Below are 26,563 nucleotides of genomic sequence, written 5' to 3'. Positions count from 1 at the left end.
CTATGAAAAGAATATGGGGAAGAAGAATAAAACAAATTGGTAATGACTGACAGATAAAGAACCAAAAAAAGATGAAGGGAAAAAGAATTCAGTGCACAGAGGTCTTTTTATTGAGAAGGAAAAAGCAGTAATTGTGATGTGGTAGTTCACTCCCTCGGTGTCAGTTTCGAGATGAAAGAGACTATGGACTTGAATGTCTGCGTTGCCCTCTGTGCGACAGGAGAAATTTAGAATCGGATTTTGTATGTAAATTCTTATCTTGAATACACTCAAGTTTGTTCTATAGCTCTATACATTTCAATCCTGATTTTTGATACCAATACCAATGAAGTATTGTAGAAATTGCAGTGGTTTAAAACTGTGTCAGTTTTAAACAAAACTATATAGTACAATAAGAACATCAAAGTGGAGTTAATTGATGAAGAAAATCTCTAAAGATTGTGAAAGTTCTATTGATTATGTTGTGGTTTTTCTTGTATCTTCTACTTTGAACTTAAAAGTGTTGTGCTTTTCTAGAGACTTCTCCTTTACTGACGCTACATTAGAATCACAAAGAAAGATATATTGGTTAGGTAGAAGTACCTTTAGGATTAGGGAGAGGTTATTGTTCATTCTTGTGAACTTCAATCTTTGACCAAACCTGGGGTTTATAATACTCTGACAGATTTTACTTTCAGAGCAAATTCTGGGGGTTTTTGTGATGTAAACAGTAGAGGATGAGATAAATTTAATATCCAAATCTTGTTCTTTTTCAGATTGTCTTTTGAGGATTAGCTGCATTTACTTCAGTATTTTAAATCTGTTGACATTTTGGGTAGTGATGGCTCAGCTCCAGCAAGGAGGGCCAGATGAAAAAGAGAAGACCACTGCATTAAAGGGTATGAATCTCTTTTTTACATATATTGACATTTCAGAAATGATTATTAAGGAAAGGAAAATAATTTGTTATAGGTGTGGGTTAAAGCTTGGGAATTACAGTACTGGAAGAGACTATTAGTCCACGTGTGCTAATGCTTATTATCTAATGGTATGTCCATTATCAGTATTTTCATAAGATGATATAAAATATAATTATCTGGGGTAAGGAGTTAACAGAATACAATATCCATTAATTTTTTAAATTTACATAATTATCCTTTGAGAAAGTTGTCTAGTGCTTTTGTGTTCTTAGTTTTTGGGAGTTTTCATTTAATTTATATGACGCTTTTGTTTTATAGTTATACAATCATATTACAGCTTTTAAAAGTCTCTTGGACTGGAATGTTAACAGCAAAAAGGTTCTCAGGACATTGATTTCCATACTGGTTTTATACACTTCCCTTTGTATTTTATGTTTTAAAAAATAAATGGACCTAAGTGACTTAGGGGGAAAAAATCTTACATAAATGATAATTTAAATAGTGGTTTTCAATTTCGGAAGTACCGTGGAGTTGGTTAGACCTTCAGGTAAGCTAACCAAACATTGGGTTTGAAGTGCTTGCATCACACATTTGGACTCTAAATTGTCTTCCAAAGGAGAAAAAAGAATATAGTTTGCAACTCCAGTGTTCATCCTGGATTTCTGCCAAAGCATTATTAGAAATTTATATTCTGTGTGATGAGAGATGATGTTTCTTCAGTTGCTGCGTTTTTGTGAAATGTTTGATGAAAACCTATGTAGTACTTTTATAAAACCTTGTACTAATTCTGTCAGATTAGTATATTTTGAGGAAGTTATAGTTCATGTTTGGAAAAGTAAAACTCCCATCTTATACTTGTCATTGATTTGATCTTCATTAAGGATTAGTGTCATTGATGTGATCCAGTGATCTCCCGTTGGGCTGTGAAGGTCTCCTGCAGATCACTCAATTTTCAGCTCTGTTGAACTGTCTCAATTTGAGTTGTAAAGTCTAAGATCTTAAGTGAGAGTGGTGGATCAGATCTTGAAAGAATCTCGAAGTTGTTAGAACACTTTAGCTAATTGAAAAGTTGCATAGGAAGAAAGTGACTGTGTCAGTGGTTGCAGGACAGACCAAGTGCAGTCTTCCTCAGTGACTCTGATGGAAGCTATAAATCATGACAAGCTGTGCATACTGCAGATAAGCTTTCATATACTATTGTCCTTGCTACTCAGGAGATGGCTATTTTATTGTATAGTAAGTGACACTTCTGTGTAAACATTTCCAAATAAAGTCACAGTAAGAAGACATGAAAACTTCAGTGAAACTAAATTCTAGAGGTGTGGTGTGACAGGATTCTCCTCACCAAGGAGAGAAAGACTATTTGCTGCCTTGGTATTGTGAAAGTACAGAAGAAGAAAGGGAATGTTTTTTACATCCTGTTGTGAAAGACTTCTTTGACAAAATTATTTTCTTTCTCCTGTCATTTGGTTGAGAACCAAAGCAGTTCCCACAGAACTTTCAAAGGACAATGCATGAGAACAAACATATGATTGCTTATGTAAATTGAATTTCATGGGACTTGCTGTTAAATAGATGTGATGTAAAAGTGAGTTGTGGTGGAGAAAGACAGATTTAGAAATCATCCAGTCAACATCTGATGTTATATGGACATTTAGATACCACAGAGATGCTCAGACAGCATAATATTTTTTGGAGAGATGTTGAATTCCAGCGGCCATACCAGATGGCCTTTGGTCCTCCAGCTTTGCCCACTGAAATCACTTGCAGAAGAAAGAGCTGGAGACAGTCATATGGACACTGGAATGACTGTCAGGTGAACTGGAAGAGTTATGAAAAGAGAAGGTCAAGGAACTTCAAGAATATTGAAGACAATTTTCAGTACACTTCAAACATTTTGAACAATAGAAATTTCAAAGGGCTGAAGGTATCAATATTACGCTTAGATAATGTGGGTAACCTACGAACAATAAGACTAAGCAAAAATAATGGTACTAACCTACAAAAATAATTATTTTAATTAATGAAAGGGTGGAAACAGTTAATGCCAAACCAAGCTTAAAGAAAATGAGCCTTTTCAAACTGTTTTCTTTTCTTTGAGCTACAGCTTTGGATGGTAAAGATAATAACTCAGTATACTTAAAATACTTAATGCATTTTCTTGGTAATACATGGTACCTTGATTTATGAAACAGTTATGGTTCAAAGCCAGTGTAGCACTCCTGAACAGAATGTGTGTGGTCTTCAAATTCATCTACGAGGAAGTAGGAAACTATATTTTGGTGGGATCCTGCAGAATTGTTTCTTAATGATTTTTTGATTATTAATCAGAAAGTCATATAGGATAGTGCTGGGCTGTGTGGGTGATAAGCAATGAGAAGAGGAGAGATGATTGTACACTATTATGTGTGTATGCAGTAATTGTTTGGTAGTGACATGAGCAAAACATGTCCCAATATGCTTACCTGTGTTAAATGAAAATCCTTAATTCTAGGGTAAAGAATGTAGATTATGATTACTTTAGCGTTCTTGCATTAGTGACTGCAGGCTGAACTAGATTATGCAACCCTGATCTGAAAAGGATGTGTATGTCATGGCTTGCAATGACATGGATGAGAGTTTTCTCTACCTCGAGAGCTATTTAAGGAGGGTGGTTGAGAGAAGGACTCAGATATAATAGTCTATTTGGGTATCAGAGGAAGGGATGGTCACACAGCTGGTAAATGCCCATGAGATGGTGTACATCAGATAATCTGACCTCCTCAAGAAGGCAAACAGAACTTTATCAATGGTTTGATATTGAAACTAGATAAGTTTAGGTTAAAACATAAATGCGGTATGATTTTATGATTATATGGTTTTATGAATTTATGTACATGCATGCCAGACATTTCTAACATTGAGGTAATGAATCATTGAAACAAATCACTATATCTTTGGTGACTTTTATGTCTCTAAACATTTTTGATCAACATCACAAATAGATAGGTGGGTAAATGAATAAATAAATAAATAATGGCATATACTGCCAATGAGGTTCAGCTTCTGAATCTGGAACAGGATTTCCCATAACAGTGTCCTATGTTAAGTAATATTGGAATATTGTTCTGCCCTTCTACAAATCTGAGCAAACACGTTTTGTCAGTGTTAATAGTGAAACAAAAAAAGCATAGCATGCATTATATAATTTTTTTCCTTTTTTAGATTTATTGTCTAGAATAGACTTGGATGAACTGATGAAAAAAGATGAACCACCACTTGAATTCCCTGATACTCTGGAAGGATTTGAGTACATTTTTAATGAAAGTAAGTCATATATACTTTGTAAAGATTATACTTAGAATAATGTTGAGAGGTTATCAGAACTTGAATTTTACCTTATAAGTCTCTATTAGAATTTCACACTTTTCTGTTAAGAATAAAATTTTAAACTTTAGGGCTGATAGACTTGTAAATCTAGCTAAGTACTAAATTTTTATTTCATAAAATTATCACAAAAATCCATCATTTTATACAGTGTTGTAGATGTGTACTGTGCCTACTTTATGACTTTCTGTATTCTGTTACAGAAGTGGTGATACAAAATTCTGAAAGTAATTCACGTAGCATCAGCATTTAAAAAGCAAAATTAAAGAATGGTCACTCATTTAAGAAATGTTTTATTTATTTTTATGGATGCGAAGTTGTTATTAGGACAATAATTTGTCCTGGCTATTTCATTAATATCGATAGAAAAATGCCTATTTATATTGATGGAAGGATGAGTAATGTGATAGACTGTCTCTTCTGGTGTGGTCATGATTTTGCATTGCAGCCAAGTGTGTGATGACTACAAGTACTTCCAGCTAGCACAATCTGTATGTTAAATGAATTACTAGTATTTATAAATTGGTGTACGCATTTTAAAATCCTAAGCTAAAGTAAAACTAGACTCCGGAAAATGGCTCTTTCAAGATTGTTTAAAACCCGTAGGACAAGTGGGAATGTTTACAATTCTACTTCTTTTCAGTGCCTGTTCTGTGAACAGAGGAACTTTAGTTTCTAAATCTGCCTTACATCTTCCACTTTCAAAGAAAAAAAAAAAAGAGCTTTCCTTTAAATGATAGTCATTTATGCAACACTTAGCTTTTTAATACCCTGATGGCTTTCACAGGAACGTACTTAGAGACTAAAAGTGTCATGAAAGTGATGCTCTTTCTTTGATGGAAGAGGTTCAGCTCTGTCACTTTTCAGCTCCTTATTTTTAGATCTGCACAGTGTCTACTGTCTTTCTTACTGACTTCAGAATTAGTGGTTCATATGTGGTTGATAAAAAGGGCTGAAATTTGAATTTTGGGGAATGAATTATGTTACTGAATATTTCATCACTAACCTCACAGCCTGAGTGATTTCCATAGAATGGAGGAAAACCTATTATATATGCTACAGGTCAGCAAAGCAAAAAGGTCTTAATTTTGCCTTTTTACGTTTAATTCAAATATTCAGTCATGTACTCTTATGTCATAATCATGCTTCTTTTTATGATGGAAAAGTACAGAAGATTTTTATCAGATTATTTAAATCTGAAGAAGACCAGGGTTCCAGAAAGCCAAAGAAAAAATATGCCAGATAGTTGTTCCACTTTACTTGCTGAGAGAGGCAATTCATGTACTATTGAATGGTGTATTTGAAGAGTAACTAGCTGAGAAGGAACAGCTGAAAGTAAAGTTATGATGAAAATATGAGGAGGAGGATATTTGGACCTGACACAGGGACAGGAAGCTGTGAAGAAATACTTATTCAGTGTCTAGTATGTGAGGTAAGGCAGATCTGGGAAAGAAGTTAGATCAGCAGACAAGCATAACTATTATAGATATCAGATCTTAAATATTTTACTCAAAACATCAAAATCAAAGTGTAAACGTTCTGAAAGGATGTGAACTAAGCAACTTTTCTCTATTCAAGAGGAAACATTGCTGAGAAACCTTAGTTTCATCATGCAGACATTTCAGTGTTCAAAGGAGTTTACTTGTACCTCTCCCTGTTTTTAATATTTCTCTGATGAACTGCAATTTTATGATGATCTGAGATCATAATCTGTGTTTTGTCTGATAAGGTGAAACATTACTGGTAAGATATCTCTTTTCCTCAGTTTGCTGCCTCATGGTTGCCATTTTATTGTTGTTTTAATGTAGTCTATGTCTTCATCAGTGGTTGTGTGAGCTATTAACTTTGACTGTAAAAAAGGCCAGCTCTGGGAAGTTACACTGGAATGTAAGAATAGCATGGGGTTTTGCTCTGATCAAGCACTCTGCTTCATTCTGCTGTTGTAGTCTCAGTGTACCCTGAATCTAGAAGCTCTTACTTGATTTCACTATGCCTAGGAGTTAAGATGTTTACCCTAACTGTGGACATGTTTTTTTTTCAGTTTACTTTAGAAAGTTGTTAAGCTTGAAAGTAAACGTTTCCTTTACTTTCAGCTTCTTTTGTACTCAAATTTTGTCATAATGGAGTTAGTTTTGAAATAGTGTATTTGTAGCTACAATTTGATCACCTAATTAGTACTGCAGATCAAATATTAACTGCTAATGTTTGCATTTCACTGTTAATCTGTAGCAGTTGAGACATAAATATTTCTTGGAAAGCAGTTTTGCATTTCATATATGCGTGTCATTTCACTGTCATAATTTCTGTTTAGCTTTATCTAGGAATATATACCATACAAGGGAAATGCATTTTGTTTTTAGGATACAATTGTTTTCCTTCAAAAATCCTATAACCAAAAATGTGGATAAATTCATAATAGCCCAATTTTTAGATGTAGACTTCTTTTAAAATTTTCAGCAATGAAATGTGTCCTACTTTTAATGAAGAATTATACTAAATGTAATGATTTTGTTTCTTTTACAGAAGGACAATTAAGACACATAAAAACTGGGGAGCCATTCGTGTTTAATTATCGCGAAGATTTGCATAGATGGAACCAAAAGCGCTATGAAGCTCTTGGGGAGGTATATAATTTGTGTGTGTATGTATGTATGTGTGTGTGTGTGTATATATATGTGTGTGTGTGTGTGCTGTGGGCTTTGTTTTTTTTCCCTGTAGGAGTGATTCTTTTATGTTAATGAAGATTTAGTGAGGCTTCAGTCATTTAACAGAAGATATTTCAGGATTATTGAATATTAATGCTTTAACAGTAATTTCTGTTGTTTGTTATAGATCTTAATATGTGATTTAGACTACTTGGCTTCAGAATATCTTCAGAATAGAATACAATCTAGATTACATAAATTAGATAATATTATACGGTGCAGTATTTAACTTTAGCCCCCTCAGGGTGAAGAACGGAGTACAAAACAGTGGCATTTTACTTTCTAGGTGAAGATAAATGTGTTGGTTGATTTTCTCATGTTGCTAGGAGGTACCAGGAACCACTAGATAGATTAAGTAGATATCTAATGATTAATTGATTAAATATTTGTTGGTGAATTAGATATTTGGATGCTACTAGTATTTCCTGGTTTTTTGGAGGTGTAAAAGTAACTGACCATAGTTACTTTTCTATGTGAAATGTACTTTTTCAATGCTAAGCTTTTTGTATTGCTTTAGAAGTCAGGGCACTGACTTGTTAAAAAAGGCAGCTAATCTCAGTGGATGCAGAACTGTGTGCTGAGATCTTTCTTGCACTGTCACAACCTCCCTGCCTTACAGAAAGAACAGTCTCAGCACAGTGACCTTGAGGTAATAACGCTGCTTGTGTCAGAGTGGCTTTTGGAGAAAGAAGGTGCAGAGTTCTGTTCACAAACTGGAGTCTTTTTCTTAGAGACTATGTGATATTGCCCACTGATTTCTGCTAGAATTATCACTCAAGAACTACCTTTGCCTCACACTTGTCTACTTTCATTAGTGCTATTGTTTTAGTAAGGATTAAACACACTTATTTCCCACTTAGTCTTTCTGTTGCAGTAATTCAGACTACTTAAAGATATACTTGATTATGCATGTTTAGCCATTTTGTCTCTTAGATTTTCTAGTTTTCATAGTTTACCCTTGTGGGCAGTTCAGCCCCACACAGCTGCTCGCTCGCTCCGCACTGTGGGATGAGGGAGAGAGTCCGAAGGCTAAAAGTGAAAAAATTCGCAAGCTGAGTTAGAATTTAATAGGTAAAGCAAAAGCTGTGTGTACAAGCAAAATAAGAAATCAATTCACTTCTTTCCATCAATAGCAGATGTTTAGCCATCTCCAGAAAAGCAAGGCTTGTTCACGTATAATGGTGCCTTGGGAAGAAAAATACCTTATTCATAGAGTCCTGGAATCGTTTGGGGTGTCTTAGCACCTTAATTCTCTGGAATGCAACTGGGATGTGTGGCTTTGCCACTTACCTTTGACCATGCCTCAGGCCGTGCAGGGTTCTGATCCTTGCTCAGCGGCACCTTTCTGCCCTCAGTGAGGGTAGAAGGATAAGGTGTAACTCACACATGTGGCACATGGGTATCAGTTCTTCTCCGGCTGGCAGAGTTTCAGTCTGCAGTGGCAGGCAGGCAGCATGTGGTGGCAGAGAAAAGGTGAGGGGGAGGTGGGGAGAGATTCTTGGCTAGGGTAACCGATTCTCTCTCTCTCTCTCCTCTCCCTGATTTTCCAAAATTTTTCCTCAACTCTTAGAGTGTTCAGAGGAGGTTGTATGTGGTTTCTTGGCACATAGCCCTGTTCAGATGTTCGAAGATTTATGAAAACCGTAAACAATAGCAGGATCTTTTGGCAGGAAAACTCCAGCAAGAAACTCTGGTGAGGACTTCTGGCAGGAAATCTGACAGAGAATTTTTGGTAGGAAGTTTTGACATGCAGAAACAATGGTGAAATATTATTTTTGGCATGTCTATATTACCTGGTTGTTATAGAAGGGACCTTAGAGGTCACGTACTTCCAACCCCCCGCCATGGACAGCGACACTTTCTACTACACCAGGTTACTTAAAGCCCTGTCCAACCTGACCTTAAACACTTTCAGGGATGGGGCATCCCCAGCTTCTCTGAGCAAACTGTTCCAGCGCCTCCCCACCTTCACAATCAAGAGTTTTTTTCTAGCATCTAGTCTAAACCTACTCCCTTTTGGTTTAAAGTTATTGTCTCTCGTCCTATTACTCCATGTTCTTGCCAAAAGTCCCTCTCCAGCTCCCTTGTAGCCCATTACTCTGGAAGGTGCTCTAAGGTTTCCCCAGAGCCTTCTCTTCTCCAGCATGAACAACCCCAGCTCTCTCAGCCTGTCTTCACAGGAGAGGTGTTTCAGCCCTCTGGGGATCTGGTGCTCTATGCTTGCTTGCTCAGCCCCTCTGTTTTATTTGTATGTCAGCCTGGGCACTCTGCTGGATGTGCTGGAGCTGCCCAGCTGTTCAGCATGGTTTTGTCCTGCCAGAACTTGGTTACCAAGGATTGGCTTGCTTTTTACCTCCTCCTCCTCATTCCTGCAGGAACTGTGGCAGGAATCCCATTTGATTGTGGAAGGAGACAGTGGATGGGGCTGCTGCAGCTGCTTCTCACATCTTTTCAATTTGTATATTTTTCCCAAAAAGGGATTGTTCTGTTGCATTGTCTGTTACATTGCCTACACATTTCTTCTAAGAGGAAACACACTTCCATGGTCTATGTGTGCAGACCTTTGTGTATGACTGTTTTGTTCAAATATCCCCATTTTGCGAATAAGTAAGTTGGACAAGACATAGCTATAAAGATTAGTATGTTTCCATGTATGTTCCTATGCCACCACACCTTCCTATGTGTGTTTTGAAACTTAATCAAATTTCTGTTTCAGTGTATATCAATAGTGTGTGCACAGCTTCAATACATAGTAGTATGAAGGACTTTTTGTGATTTTTGGCTAACCAGTAGGTATATGTGTTCATGGAGTGGGTGTCTTACATCTGTGATCTGATTTGAAGGCTTGAATGATCTTTGGAAATTTGTTTTGTTTATATTGGTAGCTAAAAGACAAGGAATGCTTGAGGTCAGGTATTGACAGAGAGAATTGTTCTAAGTTGTCTGTTTTGTGTTTTTAGGAGAAAAGAAAATAATTTGTCTTTCAGTCCATTGTCTGTTCGGTGCTAGGTACTACACAGTTCTTCCAACACAAATTTATAAGTGCTTCATTGTCTATTTCTGGCACAGTTACCTGAGAGCACAGAGGATGATGATCCCTGGCATTTATTCACATATGTAAAACCTTCTTTTGTGCCATAAATTAGGGGATCAGTGATGCAGTGGTTGAATCGTACAGAAGTGGTATATTACCCTCTGATTAGCCATTTTGTAGTCTAGGGGAAAGATGTGTTTAGCAAACTGTGATAGCTTAAGAAGCAGCAACTCATATGATTTGTAAGGTGATGTAGTAAAATCTTGCCTTAGGCCTTTGCTTTGAAACATCATCCTTTGGCTTTAGGAGTTCTCTGTGTACATTTTTGGCTCAAGATTTGGGACATACAATGTGATGATGAAGTAGCTAGATTGGTACTATTGAACAAAAGTGTTTTATGTATTCAGTGTTTCCATTGTTAACTCAGTTGTTGCATGCTGATTTTCTAATTTTTAAAAGTTATATACATTATGCACAAGGAACCTTGTTTTACTGTACATATATGTGCTATGGGTGGCTTTTACTGTGTTTTACTGATTTTAAGAAGTGAGTGTGCTCTCTGGCCTTATGTTACTGGCCTAATTCTGTCTTTCTTGGAGCATTAATTTCCATTTGGTTTCCATGCTTTTTTTGCTGTTAGAAGTCGTAAATACACTATCTGTGATGTTCTGCCGTTTTTCTGGCTGTATGGAAATTGATTCTTCAAAAATTAAAATGGTTCATCAACGTCTCCACTCCTTACATCTCTTTATCCGTCATTCACTGATCGGTTATTTCAGGCACACAGTTTGTTTTGTGGCCTCTTGATATGTGTTGCTAATAGACAATTTAGTGAACTGTTCATAATTTTGTGATTCTGGTTCAGTCATTGGTATTGCAGCATTGAATTTTGTGGAGAGCCTCTCCATTTGCTTTTTAAAAATTAAAATGGCAACAGAAGTGCATAGAACATAGCGTTGCAGCTGCTTCGAACTGCCGATTAATCCGTGTGGCAAGTTTGAAGTACGACTGAGAACAATTTTGTGACAACAGTACAGTTGTTGCAGACATACCACTTCAGTTCAAGGCTGAATTTTTAGATTTTTTTCTAGCTTCAAGTTATGGAGATTTGGATTCAAGGTTAAGCTCCAGATTAGACTCATATGATGTATGCTTTCTGGCATTTTAAGTAGATATGTGTGCTTATTATATGTACTGCAGTTTCGGTTGATAGCATAACTACTGAAATTGCCAGCAGTCAGCTTCAGCCCCTGCCTGATCATTACATTGAAATTAGCTGGAATTATAAAGAAAATATCTGTTGCTGGGATTTCATTTAAATTTTGCCAGTTACATAGGTTGTGCTGATAACGAGATTTTTTACGAAAAAGTGCATGTTGACTTTCTTCTTCCTCAGTCGTATAGTACCACAGTATCCCTAGCATCAGAAGGCAGATATTGTTATAATTTGTTGATTACTTGGAGGCCATTTAACATTGGCATTAATATTTTCGAGAGTTCTATCACTAATCAAGAGACTTCTACTGTAATGACAATTTGCTTGTCTACCCATATCTTGCAAAACTCAAAGAGGATTTGTAAATATGTAGATTATAATATGGACCATGACGTAAATGTCTCTGCTGTGATCCTGTTCAAGTTTATGCTGTTTACTAGAATTGTAGCCTATCTGACCTGCAGAAGTCTATAAGCAGGTAGCAGAAGAATTGTTCTTGTTTTTTACAGTTACCCCATGGCACAATACCTTGTATTTATGTAGAACACATATGTAAACCAAAGAAACAGAACACTTAAGTCAGAAATTTCTTTCATGTTTCATGTATGATAAGATACAGTTAATTTTATGTCATCAGGGAAGTCCTGTTAAATAAACTACTTTAAAGTATGTGTACAGTGTTAGGTCCAGCTCATGATAAAGTAGATTAACCATCAAGTTTAATATTTGAGGGGGCTGAGGGGGATAAGTATGTAGAATTATGACAGTGACAACCCATAATTAAGATGGCTAAGTAGCAAAATGGGAATTTTTTTTTTCCAGATCTCCTTTAAGTTAAAGAACAGCTTGGTCTCAACATAATTTAAAAAATAAGCGTTCACCTGCTACTAATTTCCTCCTTGGTTGCAAAGAGCATTATTTGTTTCGATGACTGAGAAGAGAGAGGCTATTTACATAGCACAAATGAAAGCATAGAGAAGCAGAAGAGGACATGTAAGTTAATGAAGAAGGAAGCATTAAGTAGTCTGCATTTGAAAGGGTAGCTTCTTGCATGAATAACCCAAAATCTGATGATAGGCTACAAGCGCACCTGATAGTACTTAAGGTCCAATCTTGCAGCCAAAGCTCATGTGAATAAACTCAATAGGTCTGATCTTATGAATAAGGGCTGCAGGATCAAGTTTCAAATAAAATTTGCAGATGATTAGTTGAAATCCTTACACTCTAGTTTCAGTTTCTTTGCAGTTTATCATTGAACATTCCAGATTTTCTGTGGCTAGTGAGACTTTATTATAATAAAGTACATGCTGCATACTGTCGATTAAGCAAAATTATGTTTGTGTACCGTGACTTATTATAACGTATTTGCTGTTAGTTATTTAGTGATTGGAAAAATTTGTCTTACCGAGTGGACAAAATAAATTCATAGTGATGTAATGTATAGGCAGATTCATTGACATTTCTTTTCATGGAATGCCTGCTTGCTTGGACTATTGAAGAGGTTGTTCTGTTCAGAGATGAGATGCCAAATACTTAATATGTGCATGTGTGAATTGAATTTTTTCAGTGTCTTGTATTACAGTCAAATAAAGGTGAACTTTGAGGAAGATAGCAAAAACTCTCACTTGAAAACCTAACAAATTTTTCCTAGCTCCTGTTTCAGAGGCAAAGTGAAAGCATCTAATTGAAGTATCTCCCCTATCCGTATTTTTGAAAGTGATTAAATGCCATTTTGTGTGGTCTCCTTTTATAGAACCATTTCTGGGCAGGTTGTGGTTTAGTGATGTTACTTGCCACTTATATGCTCCTGCTGAAACTTTCCAAACCACGTGCTGCTCACTTGCTTCCCCATCCTCCTCCTCCTTCCACTGCAGCAAGAATTGGGGGCAAAAAAGGTAAAGATCAGGGGTTGAGATAAGAAGGGTTTACTGGAAACAGCAGTGAGATAAAACGAACAGTAACACAACAATGTTGATAACAAAAGTGTACAAAAGAGGGAGAGTGATTCACACACAAAATGCTTGCTGTGGTGCTTGACCCCACCCCAGCCGTGCTCCTCTGACCCTGGAAACGAGCACTTTCTCTGTTCCCAGGAAAATGAGGTGAGGTGGTATAGAATAACTTCTGTGTCCTAGCCCTGCCTCCTCCTGGCTACTGAGAAAAAATTAACTCTGTACTGAACCAAAACATTATACACCCCTTATTCTGTAGATCTGTGCCATGCAAAATCCTACACCTTCCAACTGTATACATATGTATATATATATAGACAAGCACAGGTATCATTTCCATAGTCAATGGCTGTCCCTCCAAGATGTCTGCTGAGTTTATTTAGTCCAGAACTAAATGGGTTCTCTCCGTCCTCAATGCCTTCAGGGCAGCTGGTGTACTGTTGGCTGGTTGCAAGCTGCATCAGGAGCTTACAACTGCTAAATCTGGAGCAGTCCATCCTCCTTGTACATGGTAGTTATGGCATGCAGTGGGAGTGTCATTCAGCAACCAATAGTATAGAATTCAAAATTACAGACTGTTCTCACCCAAAGATCAAATTCCCCCACGATGTGTTTCCCTGCCCCTCTGCATTACTTACCAAGTACACCCAGGTCCTTGAGCAAAAGCAGTCCCGCAGACGGGTTTGCCTTTGCTTGAGGCAGGACAAACTGTTGTCTCTAACAGGTCCCTCATTACACACCACAGGAACTTTATCCTCTTCCACAATATGGGGAAGTTTTGACTGGGCAAGGCCAGCTTGACTGATGGAGCCTCCAGTGTTACCTAAGCAGATGCCCTTTGCTAAACGTAGATTACAATATTTGGAGGTTTCCCCACCCATTGCTTTCAGTGGTGTTTTTAACAGTCCATTGTAGCATTAAATTTTCCCAGAGGCTGGTGCATGGTAGGTAATATGATATACCCACTCAATCCCATGCTCTCTGGCCCAGGTGTCTATGAGGCTGTTTTTGAAATGAGTCCGTTGTCCGACTCAATTCTTTCTGAGATGTCATGTCACCACAAGACTTGCTTTCCAAAGCCCAAGAAGGTGTTCTGGGCAGTGGTGTGATGCACAGGGTACATCTCCAGCCATCCAGTGGTTGTTTCCACCATTGCCTGCACGTAGCACTTGCCTTGGAGGGTTTGCGGGAGTGTGATGTAATCAGTCTGCCAGGCCTCCCCATATTTATATTTCAGTCATTGTCCACCTTTCACAGAGGTTTTACCTGCTTGGTCTGCTTGACTGCAGTGCATATTTCACAGTTATGGATAACTTTAGAGATAGTGTCCTCCCCTTGATCACGAGCCCAACTGTCTCTTGCATCTCTTCCCTGATGATGTGAAGGCATCATGGGCCTACTGAGCCAGAAGTAATTCACCCTTATGTTGCCAGTCCAGATCCACCTGAGACACTTTAATCTTGGCAGCCAATCCACCTGTCCATTTTTGCAGTGTTCTTCAGTAGCCTGACTCTTCAGTACATGCGCATCTACATGACGCACTTTTGCAGCCAACTTCTCTACTCCGGCAGTGATGTCTTGCCACAGTTCAGCAGCCCAGCTGTGTTTCCCTCTGCACTGCCAACTGGTCTTTCTCCATCAGTCCAGCCATCCTCCCAGGGCATTTTCTACCATCCATGAGTCAATGTAGAGGTAGAGCACTAGCCACTTCTCTCATTCAGCAATATCTAAAGCCAGCTGGATGGCTTTCAGCTCTGCAACCTGACTTGATCCACCTTGTCCCTCAGTACCCTCTGCAGCTCACCATGTAGGATGCCATACAGCAGCTTTCCATTTTCAGTGTATCCCTATGATATAGCAGGAACCATCAGTAAAGAGACCATATTACTTTTCATTTTCTGGTAGCTGATTATGTGGTGGGGCCTTCTCAGCATGTGTCTCCTTCTTCTCCTCCTCCTTTCCTGATGATACTAATCCAAAATTTTCACCTTCAGGCCAGTTTGTGGTGACTTCCAAGATCCCTGAGTGACTGAGGTTTCCTATCTGAGCTTGCTTTGTGATCAGCATGACCCACTTACTCCACGTAGCATCAGTGGCATGTTGTATGGAAGGGAATTTCCCTTTGAACATCCAGCCCAGCACTGGCAGGTGGGGTGCCAGGAGGAGCTGTGCTTCAGTGCTAATCATTTCTGAAGCAGCTCGAACCCCTTCATAAGCTGCCAGTATCTCTTTTTCAGTTGGAGTGTAACAGGCCTCAGATCCTTTGCATCCCCCACCTCCAGAACCCCAGGGGTCATCTAGAGTCTCCCAGGTAATTTTGCCAGAGGCTTCAGGAAGGGCCATTCTTCCTGGCTGCAATGTAGAGCACATTTTTCACTTTATCCTGTCCTGACTGACCCAAGGGCAACTGCATGAACAACTTCTGATTTGTTTAAAAGCTTGTTGTTGTTCAGGAACCACTCCACTTGGAATAGCTCTTCTTCCATGTCACATGATAGAGAGGATTTACAATCTCTGACTATAATCTGGAATATTCATACTCCCAAATATCTACAGTGCCTAGAAAAACCTGTGTCCTTCTTGCTGGTTGATTGGAATGTAGCTGCTCTTTGGTTGACCACATCCATTGGAATCTGATGACATCCATTTTACCATTTTACTCCTGAAAACTGAATTTCCTGGGCAGGTACTTTGGCCTTACTTTGCTTTATGGCAAAACCAGCCTTCAGGAGCATCTGAATTATCTTCTCCCCTTTCTAAAAAATTTCCTCTGCAGTGTTGCCCCACATGATGATGTCATCAATGTATTACAAGTGTTCTGGAACCTCACCCTTTTCCAGCGCAGTCTGGATCAATCGATAGCAGATGGTGGAGATATGTTTCCATCCCTGGGGCAGTCAGTTCCAGGTGTACTGGACACCCCTGCAGGTGAAGGCAAACTGTGACCTGCACTCTGCTGCTAAAAGGAATGGAGAAAAATGCATTAGCAATGTTGATGGTGGCACCACTTTGCTACCTTGGACTCCAGTTCCTACTGAAGTTCCACCGTGGCAGCACTCAGTGGTGGTGTGACTTCCTTCGGGCCACGACAGTCTACTGTTAGTCTCCACTCTTCACTGGACTTATGTACTGACCATATGGGACTATTAAAGGGTGAGCAAGTCTTGCTGACCTCTCCCTGGCTCTCCAATTCATGAATCATCTCATGGATGGGGTTCATGGAGTAGTGGTTGGTGCAGTATTGTCGACAGTGCACTGCTGTGGTAGCGATCGCTACCTGTTGTTCTTTGGCCCTCAGCAGTGCCTCAGCAGAAGGGTCCTCTGAGAGACCAGGCAAGGTATTCAGCTGTCTAATTTCCTCTGTCTCCACAGCAGTTATCCCAAAAAGCCCAAAGATACCCTTTTGGGTCCTTACGGTACCCTCTCCACAGGTGATCTGTGCCAGGTATACATGGGGCTTCTGGGCCTGTCACAATGGGGTGTTTTTGCAGTTCGTGCATGGTCAGACTCACTTCAGCTTCCAGTACAGCTGCACCCCAGAAATAAAGATAGATTCTACCCCTATGGATCCTGATGGCATCAGGGGACATTGTGTGCCAGTGTCAACTAAAGCCTTATATTCCTGTGGGTCTGATGTGCCAGGCCATTGGATCCACACAGTCCAGTAGATCCAATTGTCCCTTTGCTATACCTGGCTAGAGGCAGGGCCCTGCTAGTTCTGGTCATGGTACTTTTTGCTCACTTGTAAATATGAATGGGAGGTCCCTCCAAGAGGATTGGAAGTAACATCAGCCCTCTATTCTATCTGAAGGACTTACCCAGTGAAAAACTGGGGCGAATTTATCCTTGAAGAATTTCCTGTGGTGGTTGTTCTTCCTCTCCACTCAGGTACCTGTGCTATTAGAGTTTTCTGTCCCACTTCCTCATATCCTCTCTGTGGCCATGCAGGTAAAACCAGAGGTTACCTAATGGTGTGTACTTTCTCTCTTGAGGAGAGTGGCACTTGTTCTCAGTAGTATAAACTGTGGTCCATACTGATGGGGCATGGGACCCTTCTTTTATGAATTGCTGGAGGTCCTTAGGCAGTCTTTCTGCAGATGAGATGCAGGCCTGTAGTGGGGATGAGATGCTTTCTATATACAGTGACTGGACCTCGTTTAGATCTGCAGTGGACTGACTGCTTGTTATGTGAATTCTTATATATTGCCTTCAGCACAGCTAGTTCTCTCAGGTACTGGATACCTTTCTCCATGGTGTTCTATCTGCGTGGGCAAACTACTAGGTCACCTTTCCCTCACGCTTGGCAGGAGGCTGAGAGTTTCTGTCCTCTTTCTAATCTCCCTGTCAATGCCTGTGTCCTGGGACAGATATCCCAGTTGTTTGGCTTCACTACCATCTAGTTTCATATTGTGGGGTGCACTATCCCAGCATTGAAGCAGCCCAGGTCACCAGGGGGTCTCCCGACTGGCAGCTGAAATCTTTTCACATATTTTGCAGTTCTCCCGGAGATAGGCATTGGGTGATTGTCTCTGGCCCTGCCTCTTCCTCCTGTTGTGAGTGCCCTACTTCCTCTTCATCCCTCACTAAGTGAACTGATTTGGTCTTGGATTTCTCCTTCTGTACAGGAGTGACTGCTACTGAGCAGTTCCTCTAGTTCAACTGCAGCTTAAGTGACCGCTGTGTCTGTTGGTCTGCTTTTCTCCTTCTCTCACTGAAGGTGCTTTCTAGTATTTAACTGTGTCCAGTAAAGAGTAGCCAGGGCCCAACACTCTGGAGTTGCTCCTCTCTGGAGTTGCCATAGTATTCTCCTTGCAAATATTCTGTCACTTTGTCAGGGTCCTGTAGTTGTTCAGGAATGAACTTCCAAACCATTGGAGCAGAGAGTTTCCTCAAAAGCTGGCCCATTTTGTCCCATCTTATATGCCACTCACAACTATCCACCCTTGGGGCAGATCTTTAGAAGATCGTCCTAGAAATAGCTTTCTTGACTCTAAACATGATGTGGTCTGCACTGAGGAGACCTGGCAGACTTAGCAACAAGAGCACACTTTCGTTAACATCCAAGGGAAATTCAGAATTCTCAAAAGCTGTAACAGGCCTGGAGGAGGAAAAGGGGATGAAGAGCTGGGGGAAATCATCCTTCCCTGTTCCCCCCGCAGACTGGGTACAGTTATTAATGGACTCCCAAAGGTAGTGCCTGAGGTAGAGGCAGGAGAGCAGCACTGAATACACATCCCAAATGACCCTCATTGCCCTTGATATTGTCATGTCATAAGCTGGCACCACACAGTACATCAATAAGCGATCCTGATACCTCTCCCTACTCCGAAAAATATCATCGTGAGCAGCACATATTGCACGTAAATGAATATATATCAAAGTAGGTACCCTACATGAACAGACCAAGAAATATTGTGACCAGTGGATGTGAAGGAGCAAGATTCAGGACAGGAACAGTTCCAGGCGTGGAGAAAAGCATACAGTAATTGGCAGGACTTTATTATATGGACCTTACAGTTATTATATAGGCTTTACTGTTATTATGTGGTTTCACTGTATCCACACTACAAAGTGCACAGCTTGGGCATGCTCTGGCTCCCCACGAGTTTGCCTGCTCCCTGCTCCCCCGCTCCCTTCTCTGATAGGCTGAAGAAGCTGCAGACAGGAGACAGTTGCCATTTGCCCTTTTCCTCCCCCTTTTGCCTGTGTCCCTACCCTGTTTTGCTCCCCCATTTGTCTGTCTCATGCTCCACCCCACATCCTGGCCCTTTCCCCACTTAAAACTCGTAAAACCCCAACACACCTCAATAAAGCATTCCATTTTGCACCTCTGCCTTGTCCCCGAACCCATCTGTGCTGTGTCACAGCCCCATTCCCCTTCCCCCTTGTATTAGGTACAGAGCAAGTGGCTCTGTACCTAATACAACAAATTCTTATCTCAACCCTTTGTGCCCGACGCTAGGTGTCAAATAAGGCTGTTGTGGTTTAGGAATGGTGTTCCCCAACTTCTTGCTCCTACTGAGACTCTCCAAACCGTGTGCTGTTCGTTTGTTCCCTTCCATTTCCCCTTCTCTACCCCCTGTGATGTTCTGGGGAGGAGAATTGGAGGTACAAAGGGTAAGAATTCATGGGTTGAGATAATAACAATTTACTGAAAAGAGCAATGAGATAAGAAAACAAACAATATCAGCAACAATATTAATAAAACAAGTGTACAAAACAGAGAGAGTGATTTGCATGCAAAATGCTCACCTCAGAGCCCAACCCAATCCCACAGCAGCCACAGCACCCCAACTGGAAGAGGCCTCTTCTCCCTGGAAGAGACTTCCTTCCCCCTGCCCCCAGCAATGATGTTAGGTGGTGTAGAATAACCGTTGTGTCCTAGCCATGCACCCTCCTGGGTACTGCAAAAACTAACCCTGTCCTGGCTGGAACCAGAGCACCCATCTACTAATGAACATTGCAGAAGGTTTTTTGCTTTAGCAAAATCTTTCCATGGCGTAAATGTCACAAAAAATATTTAGAGTTGCAGGATTTGGACAAAAATAGATAGGCAGAAGAGAGAGATTAGCCAGAATCTTTAAAAATATATGAAAGTGTGATCCTATTTCTTATTAAAAAGGAGAATCTATGTGGAATAGAGATTTTTGAGTGTACCAGTTGAAGGAAGAGCTTAAATGACACCTATCACTTTATGGACAGCAAGTTCAATCATAAATGCAGTTCTTCAGAGATCTGTCCCTTATTTGTTACAGGGGTTTTTTTATACTGCTTGATTATTTTCAGTTTTTGTTAGGTAAGTGTGAAATATGAAACTGACACACAAGACTTTGAGTAAAATAAATAAAGCAGCTGAAAATGGGGCATGATATTGAATTTCTCTCTAATAGTACTTCCTAAGCTGTAAGTTATAGATTTCCAGAAAGTTACAGTTCTTTTACTTTTCTCATTTTTGAACCAATGTCTTTGGTAATAGAAAGAAAGCTAGTGGAGGGAGCACAAAAAAAAAATAAAAATTAATGTATATGTGTACTGTCTTTAGAATTTTAGAAAGATTTCAGCTTTTAACAATCTGTTTATTGTCAGCATTTCTTTTTGCTGAGTGAAGTAGATGGACAGACAGTGAGGACTGAAGACTACTTAATGGTACCTAAGGAAATTTAAATATGAATCTTTATTGCATGCAATATATTCATTTGCATATGCTTAATCGGCCTTCAAAATCTGGTGTTTGTGAAGACTTTTTACTGGAATGATTATGTCAGATGTGCTTCAGTGAACTCTTCTAGTCTGCAGGCAGCAATTGGCAGTAGGTTGGTTCATCACAGTAACATGACAGTACTCGAAAGGTTCAGAGATAGTTTCATAATTATTGTTAGCATAATTCTTGAAAGAAATGATGAGCATCTCATAAGCCCAGATGGGAATTTGTTACATTGTTGATAAATGTGTTGATAAATGTGTTTTACATTTTTAAATTGATAAACAGTGAAAGGCAGAGAAGATACAATAAGGCAGATGGTTGTTTATAAAGCAGTTGCAAGTTGCTGCAATTCAAAGAATGGTACTAATTGTTAAAAAGAAGACAAAAATTGGAGTAGGGGGAATGTTTCAATGAGTTAATCATGAGCTTTTTAAAAATAAAACCTTCAGCAGCTTTAGTTCAATTAGAACCATTCTTGCCATTCTTGGTTTACATGCAGAAGTTGAGACTCTCAGTTCTTAATAAACTTTTGTACCAGCCATTTTCATGTAGCTAATGGAACTAATGGAACTAATCTACCTGTATGTATCCATTCCTTTCTTTCCTTTTAGGAAAAAAACAATGAACGTAAGAGTGAACTCCAAAATCCTCGGAGTTTGCAGCAAGGAAATAAAATGGGAGATAGCTGACTTATTTTTTGTTAAAGGAGGGATGAAAGAACCCTTTTTTGCCAGCTGGGTGTCTAGAATAAAGATATATTTAAGTAGTGCTTAGGCAGAATATGAATCAGTATATGCAGTGAAACCAGTTGGTGCACCTTTGTCTTGGGAATGTTCAGGTCTTGTTTCCATCAGTGATGTTAAAATTTTCCATGAAAGGCAAAGTATTTTCCTACCATTTCAGCATGAGTTTTTTGACAAACAGATACGTAGATTACTGCTTTCATAAACCAGCTCTTTTAAAATATGTTTAGTTTACCTCAGTTGCAGAACTTTAGAGGAGTTTGTTCTCTTTCACAGGGTTTTCAGCTTTCCCATGAGGAAGAATTTAACATTTTCTGTGTTTTCAACAAGAGACCTATATATTTCAGTTTTCTGGGAATACTTTTAATTAAATTTAACAGAATAGTGATATTTTTTAATAAAGTTGTATCAGCTGTGTCAGTCCTTTATAGGAATAATTTGAAAGGAAATAAATTCAATTATAAATCAATAGAGTATTGTATTTCTGTATGTGCAAACAGCCTAAAATTATTTTAAGATGCTCCAGCTGCTCAATTCATTAATTCAATGACAACTGAATTTTGGTATCTCTTCTGTTGATCACTACAGCAGAAATACTGAGTTATTGTGCCTGAATCTGTTAGATGCAGTTATGACTGGTAAAGAAAGAAGATCAGTGTGGTGGGTTGGCTACTTAGGACTTTGAGATTATTTATCTTAACTCTTGCACTGTCCTGTCGATAAAGATTCGGGAAAGCATCATGCTCCTCCACAGATAGTGTCAGTTCCTTGCCTTCAGGGTTTCCAGATTGGCCTCTTGTGCTTTTTGGATAGTTCCACCTCCTAGCTCTTTCCAGTATCTCTGCCAGATTATTTACTTCCTCTCTTGATTGATACCCTAAGTATGTTGTTGGTAATAAGACATGAAAGATCTTTGAGGAGAAAAACAAAGAATTTTTCTTTCTTTATTAAATTAACTTGGGGTGGGAGGCAGGTGTGCATATGTTTTTGCCTTCATTCCAGCGGTGTAAATTATGTAGATATTATGGTAACTTTGTCTTATTTCACTGTAGATCTGACACATAGGATGGAAAAAGTATGTAGAAGTATGTAAAAATGTTTTTAACTTCTAGATTCAGGAATTGATTTTCTGTCCTCTTTTCCACTATATATGGCTCTAAGTGGATTTTATAAGGTAAAATCTGACCATCCCAGTCAGAATTCTTTTGAGAGTTTCACATAAAAGTACAAATAAATGTGTGAAATATATTTAAAAGTGGGTTTGTTAAGTCTTTTAACTTGACCTTGTTTTTAGACACAACACCGTTTTCGTGCTTTAGACATGTACCTTCGTCACATGCTGATATGAACAGTAGATCTTAAAGCTGATATTTTAGCAAGAGGGGAAAATACTAAGCATGAGTAAAGGGGGTGGTTGTTCCATGTAAGCTGCAATTCTAGGTGAGATACCTTTTTGGATGTTGTATGTACTTCTGTTTATGTTAAGTTGGTTAGAAAAATACAAGAAAATGTAAGTGGAAGCTAAATATTTTACTTTCTTATGATATTGATACAACAGGCACAAAGGAAGTGTTACTGTAGTTGGTTGCACCATCTGAAGGTAGAAACATAAATTACTCATAGTTTATGATGATTCTAGGAAGACAGAAGATTCAAGAAAAAGAAGAAAAATTAGGACAGGTAACCAGAAGAATTTTTTTAATGGAAGTACTTGGAAAGTACTGAACATTCTTACTGTCTCATCATGCAGGGCTTAATACTCAATTTCCTCTATGGCATTAAATAAATGGAGATTGATTGTTATATAGTTGATCTCTACTTTTAAAAAAATGTGAGGTTTTTTATAGTTTTTGTTGAAACAGCTTTTTAATCTTTCTTTGCTTTATATTTTGAAAATTCACATTAGATTTTTTAATTGTAGTTTTCTGCTACTGCTGACTTATATGGAAGCTTTTAACTTCCAAGTTCTAAAACAAATGTTGCTCTATGTATGAGGTAAAAACCTGTATGCAACTGCAGGTAGCAGGGGAGATAGGGAGGAGTGCTGAAATAGCTGTCAGCAAAATAGAAACTCTAGGATAGGAACTGTTCTTGTTGAGGCAGAGTGAAGTGTCAAAGATGTCAAGACACAATGCTGATAGTTGTAAAAGTTGCACTTAGTGGTTTTTCTTTTGCTTAAAATTTCATAGGTCTTTCATTGAAGGAGGGATTTGGCTTTTCTTTTACCTTTTTTTTTTTTTTTTTTTGCAAAAAGGATGTGCTTTTCACATAAGTCAAACTTTTCACTGGAAAATAATGTACCCAGCATAGCCAAAACTCAAGAGGTGCAAACTGAGCTCCTTCAGCATGTGTTTGTCCGTAAATAAATAAATACCCAGGTTGGCAAATTTTGCTATTTCTGTTAAAGCAGCTACTTTCAAATTCAATACACCTAAAAGATGTGAATGACCAAAGTATCATTTAAATAAGTGGTCGAGTCCCAGCAGAACTCATGCATCCTTTTCCAGTATTACAACAATTTGTCATGTTTGATGATAAGTTGAGGATTAAGTGGTCAGTGTAGTGAATGCACCTTTTGGGGGGTTCTGCCAGCAAATGTCTGATAACTGTCACATGCATGACTAAAATATAAATACAGTTAATATCACATATGTTGCCTACTCTAATCAAGTGCAGAAGAACAGAAGCAAGTCTATGTCATATGTATAAAGTGTATTGGCAGGGTGGATCATTGTGATCCAAACTCACTTGTACTCATGAAACTCATGCTGGCATACACTATTATAGAAATGTCTGAGGACTGTATTTTCTGTTCTAGGTATCCATGTGGGTATAACACTTTCTTGTTGTTGTCCCAACAAAGGGCTACAAGAATTTACCTTGTAGCTAAACCTGTTAATGTGGAAAGGAACAATTTTTTTTCCATTTATATATTGATGTTTTATGAGAGAGATTTTTGTGAAGAATGGAGAAACCTACTTGGTTCATCTTTAGGCACTGTCTCCCCAGCAGTCAATAATTAAAGATCAGGACAATTAGATATACCTGCAGGAAAGCAGGGCTCTATCACATGTAATGGTGACTTTGGAAAACAAATGCCTTATCAAAAGATGCTTCCAAATGTCTCCCCTTCCTCCATCTTCTCTCAGCTTTTATTGCTAAGCGTGGCACCATATGGCATAGGATATACCTATAATATATATAGGCCTTGTGTCCAAAGAAGGGCAACGAAGCTAGTGAAAAGTCTAGAAAACATGTCCTATTAGAAGCAGCTGAGGGAACTGGGGTTGCTTTATAGCCTGAGGAGCTGGAGGATAAAGGGAGATGTCACTGCTCTCTGAAAGGAGATTCTGATGAGGTGAGGGTTGGTCTCTTCTGCTATGTCTCAAATGTGAGGATGAGAGGAAATGGCCTTCAGTTGCACCAGGGCAGGTTTAGATTAGATATTACAAACATTTTTTTTTTCACTGGAAGAGTGGTTAAGCATTGGAGTAAGTTGCCTGTGGGGGTGGTGGAGTCAGTGTCCAGAAGTGTTCAAGAAGCATCTGGATGTGGCACTTGAGGATATGGTTTAGGGGTGATTATGGTGGTGCTAGGTTGACAGTTGGACTCAGTCTTGAAAGTCTCTTTCAACCTTGATGATTCTGTGATTCTGTGAATGTCCCTTTAGTCAGTTGTGTTCAACTGTCCAAACTGTGCTCCCTCCCAGCTTCGTGTGCACTTCCAGTGTACTTGCTAGTGGGTCAGAAAAGCTCCTCTGCTGAGGAGCAGAAAAGGCCTTGGTGCTGCATGGGATTTTGCAACCAGCTCCCTTGCTCTAAGCATGGGCAGCTTCAAAGTTATATCTGGCTGATCAGTTAAAAACATGCAGAATGCCTTTAAGCAGGAACATCCCAACTGTGAATGATTGCTACAGATCTATCTGCATATATTCCTGTGGCGGAGCTTCCTGGTAAACCGGAGACCCTAGATGAAGCTTACTCCTGTGGGGTGTGAGAAAACTGACCATGGTAGATGGAGCTAGGCTCATACTGTGACTGAGAACCTCACTTCTGAGGGAGAAAATTTGCTGGTTTCCAAGTTTTGTAAGGTGGTCAGATGTAATGATTCACTGAAGTTTTGTGAAGTTGTGTATGAAACCTTCAGAAGGAGAACCACAAATCTTATGCAGCTGTTAACCAATTGTTCAGAAACTGTCCTGAATGTCAAGACTGTTACAGTAGGAATGTGACATAGAGAGGAAAGAACAGGTGCTTTAGTTTCTTGCTGCATACTTAAATCCAAAAGAATTAATTCCTTGTGCAATGTTTGCCTATGTTTATGGATAATATTTAGATGCTGGGAAAAGCTTGCAAGCTTGCAAGCTTGCAAGCTTCATATGTGACTGTCTTCTCCTTTCCATTTTTGGTACCAAATAGCTTTGGTACCAAAACAGCTACACTCTGTCAGCTTTTCATCTTAGCCATACTATGGGAGAAGTAGTTTCAAGCTCCTGCTCTGAGTGAAGTAAACATTAAGAAGGACTTAAAACTGGATGTCTCAACACCTATCTCTAAAACTCTATAGGGAATTTGTAAGTTTGACTAAGACTAGTCTTCTTATCAAGCTTTCAGTATATATCCATTAGAATAGTGGTTTCTAACCTGAGGGTAAGCACACCAGAGAAAGCATCTAGAAAAGCAAATGCACCACTACTTAGCACCATGTCTTTACCAGAAAAATGTGTAAAGGTCTGCACACTTTAGGTTCAAAAATGCAGATCTTTAAAAAATCAGAGTAAGCTCATCCTTCATTGAGAGCTTGTTTCATTAAAAGTATATCTACTTTAAATATCAAAGCCGTAGTTCTTTCAGGTGCTGCTGCTAGTATGGGTCCTGTCACTTGCTCCCAGTTTCCTCTATTATTCAAGGTTGACGGGACCATGCTGGTTGGGTTTACAAACTGGGGAACAAGACACTGGAAAGCATCGCTGTGGAAAGGTACCTGGGGGTTCTGCTTGATGGCCAGTTGAATATGAGTCAGCAGTGCCCTGGCAGCCAGGAGGGCCTACCATGTCCTGGGGGCATCAGGCAAAGCATCGGCAGCTGGTCGAGGGAGGGGATTGTCCTGCTCTACTCTGCACTGGTGCAGCCTCACCTTGAATATTGTGGCAGTTTTGGGTACCACAATATAAAAAAGACATAAAGTTATTAGGGAGCATCCAAAGGAGGGCCATGAGGCTAGTGAAGGGTCTGGAGGGGAAGCCTTTTGAGGAGTCGCTGAGGTCACTTCGTGTGTTCAGGAGAAGAGGAGCCTGAGGGGAAACCTTACTGCAGTCTTCAACATCCTCACAAGGGAAAGCAGAGAGGCAGGCAGAGATCTCTTCACTCTTGTGACCAGTGACAGGACTCAAAGAAATGTCATGAAGCTGAATCAGGGGAGGTTTAGGTTGGATATCAGGAAAA

General features: G+C 39.2%; 1 protein-coding gene across 6 annotated transcripts in view; it reads left to right on the top strand.

Moving 5' to 3' along the window:
• The window catches only part of LOC103764830 (cotranscriptional regulator FAM172A homolog), a 266,814-nt gene that overhangs the window by 10,007 nt on the left and 230,244 nt on the right, over positions 1 to 26,563 (top strand). For 5 of the 6 annotated variants that reach the window (XM_008931770.3, XM_018085980.1, XM_018085978.1 and 2 more), the window contains exons 2-4: positions 756 to 878; positions 4,104 to 4,205; positions 6,789 to 6,889. In XM_008931770.3, coding sequence (XP_008930018.1) covers positions 821 to 878; positions 4,104 to 4,205; positions 6,789 to 6,889 — 261 coding nt within the window. In that variant the 5' untranslated portion in view covers positions 756 to 820. Of the gene's footprint in view, positions 1 to 755; positions 879 to 4,103; positions 4,206 to 6,788; positions 6,890 to 26,563 lie in introns of those variants that run through there. The other variant, XM_018085981.1, reaches the window with a different exon arrangement.

The sequence above is a fragment of the Manacus vitellinus genome, unplaced genomic scaffold, assembly GCF_001715985.3.
Source record: "Manacus vitellinus isolate BGI_N305 unplaced genomic scaffold, ASM171598v3 scaffold_9_pilon, whole genome shotgun sequence".
Taxonomy (NCBI): domain Eukaryota; kingdom Metazoa; phylum Chordata; class Aves; order Passeriformes; family Pipridae; genus Manacus; species Manacus vitellinus.
This window is presented reverse-complemented; position numbering and strand designations above follow the sequence as displayed.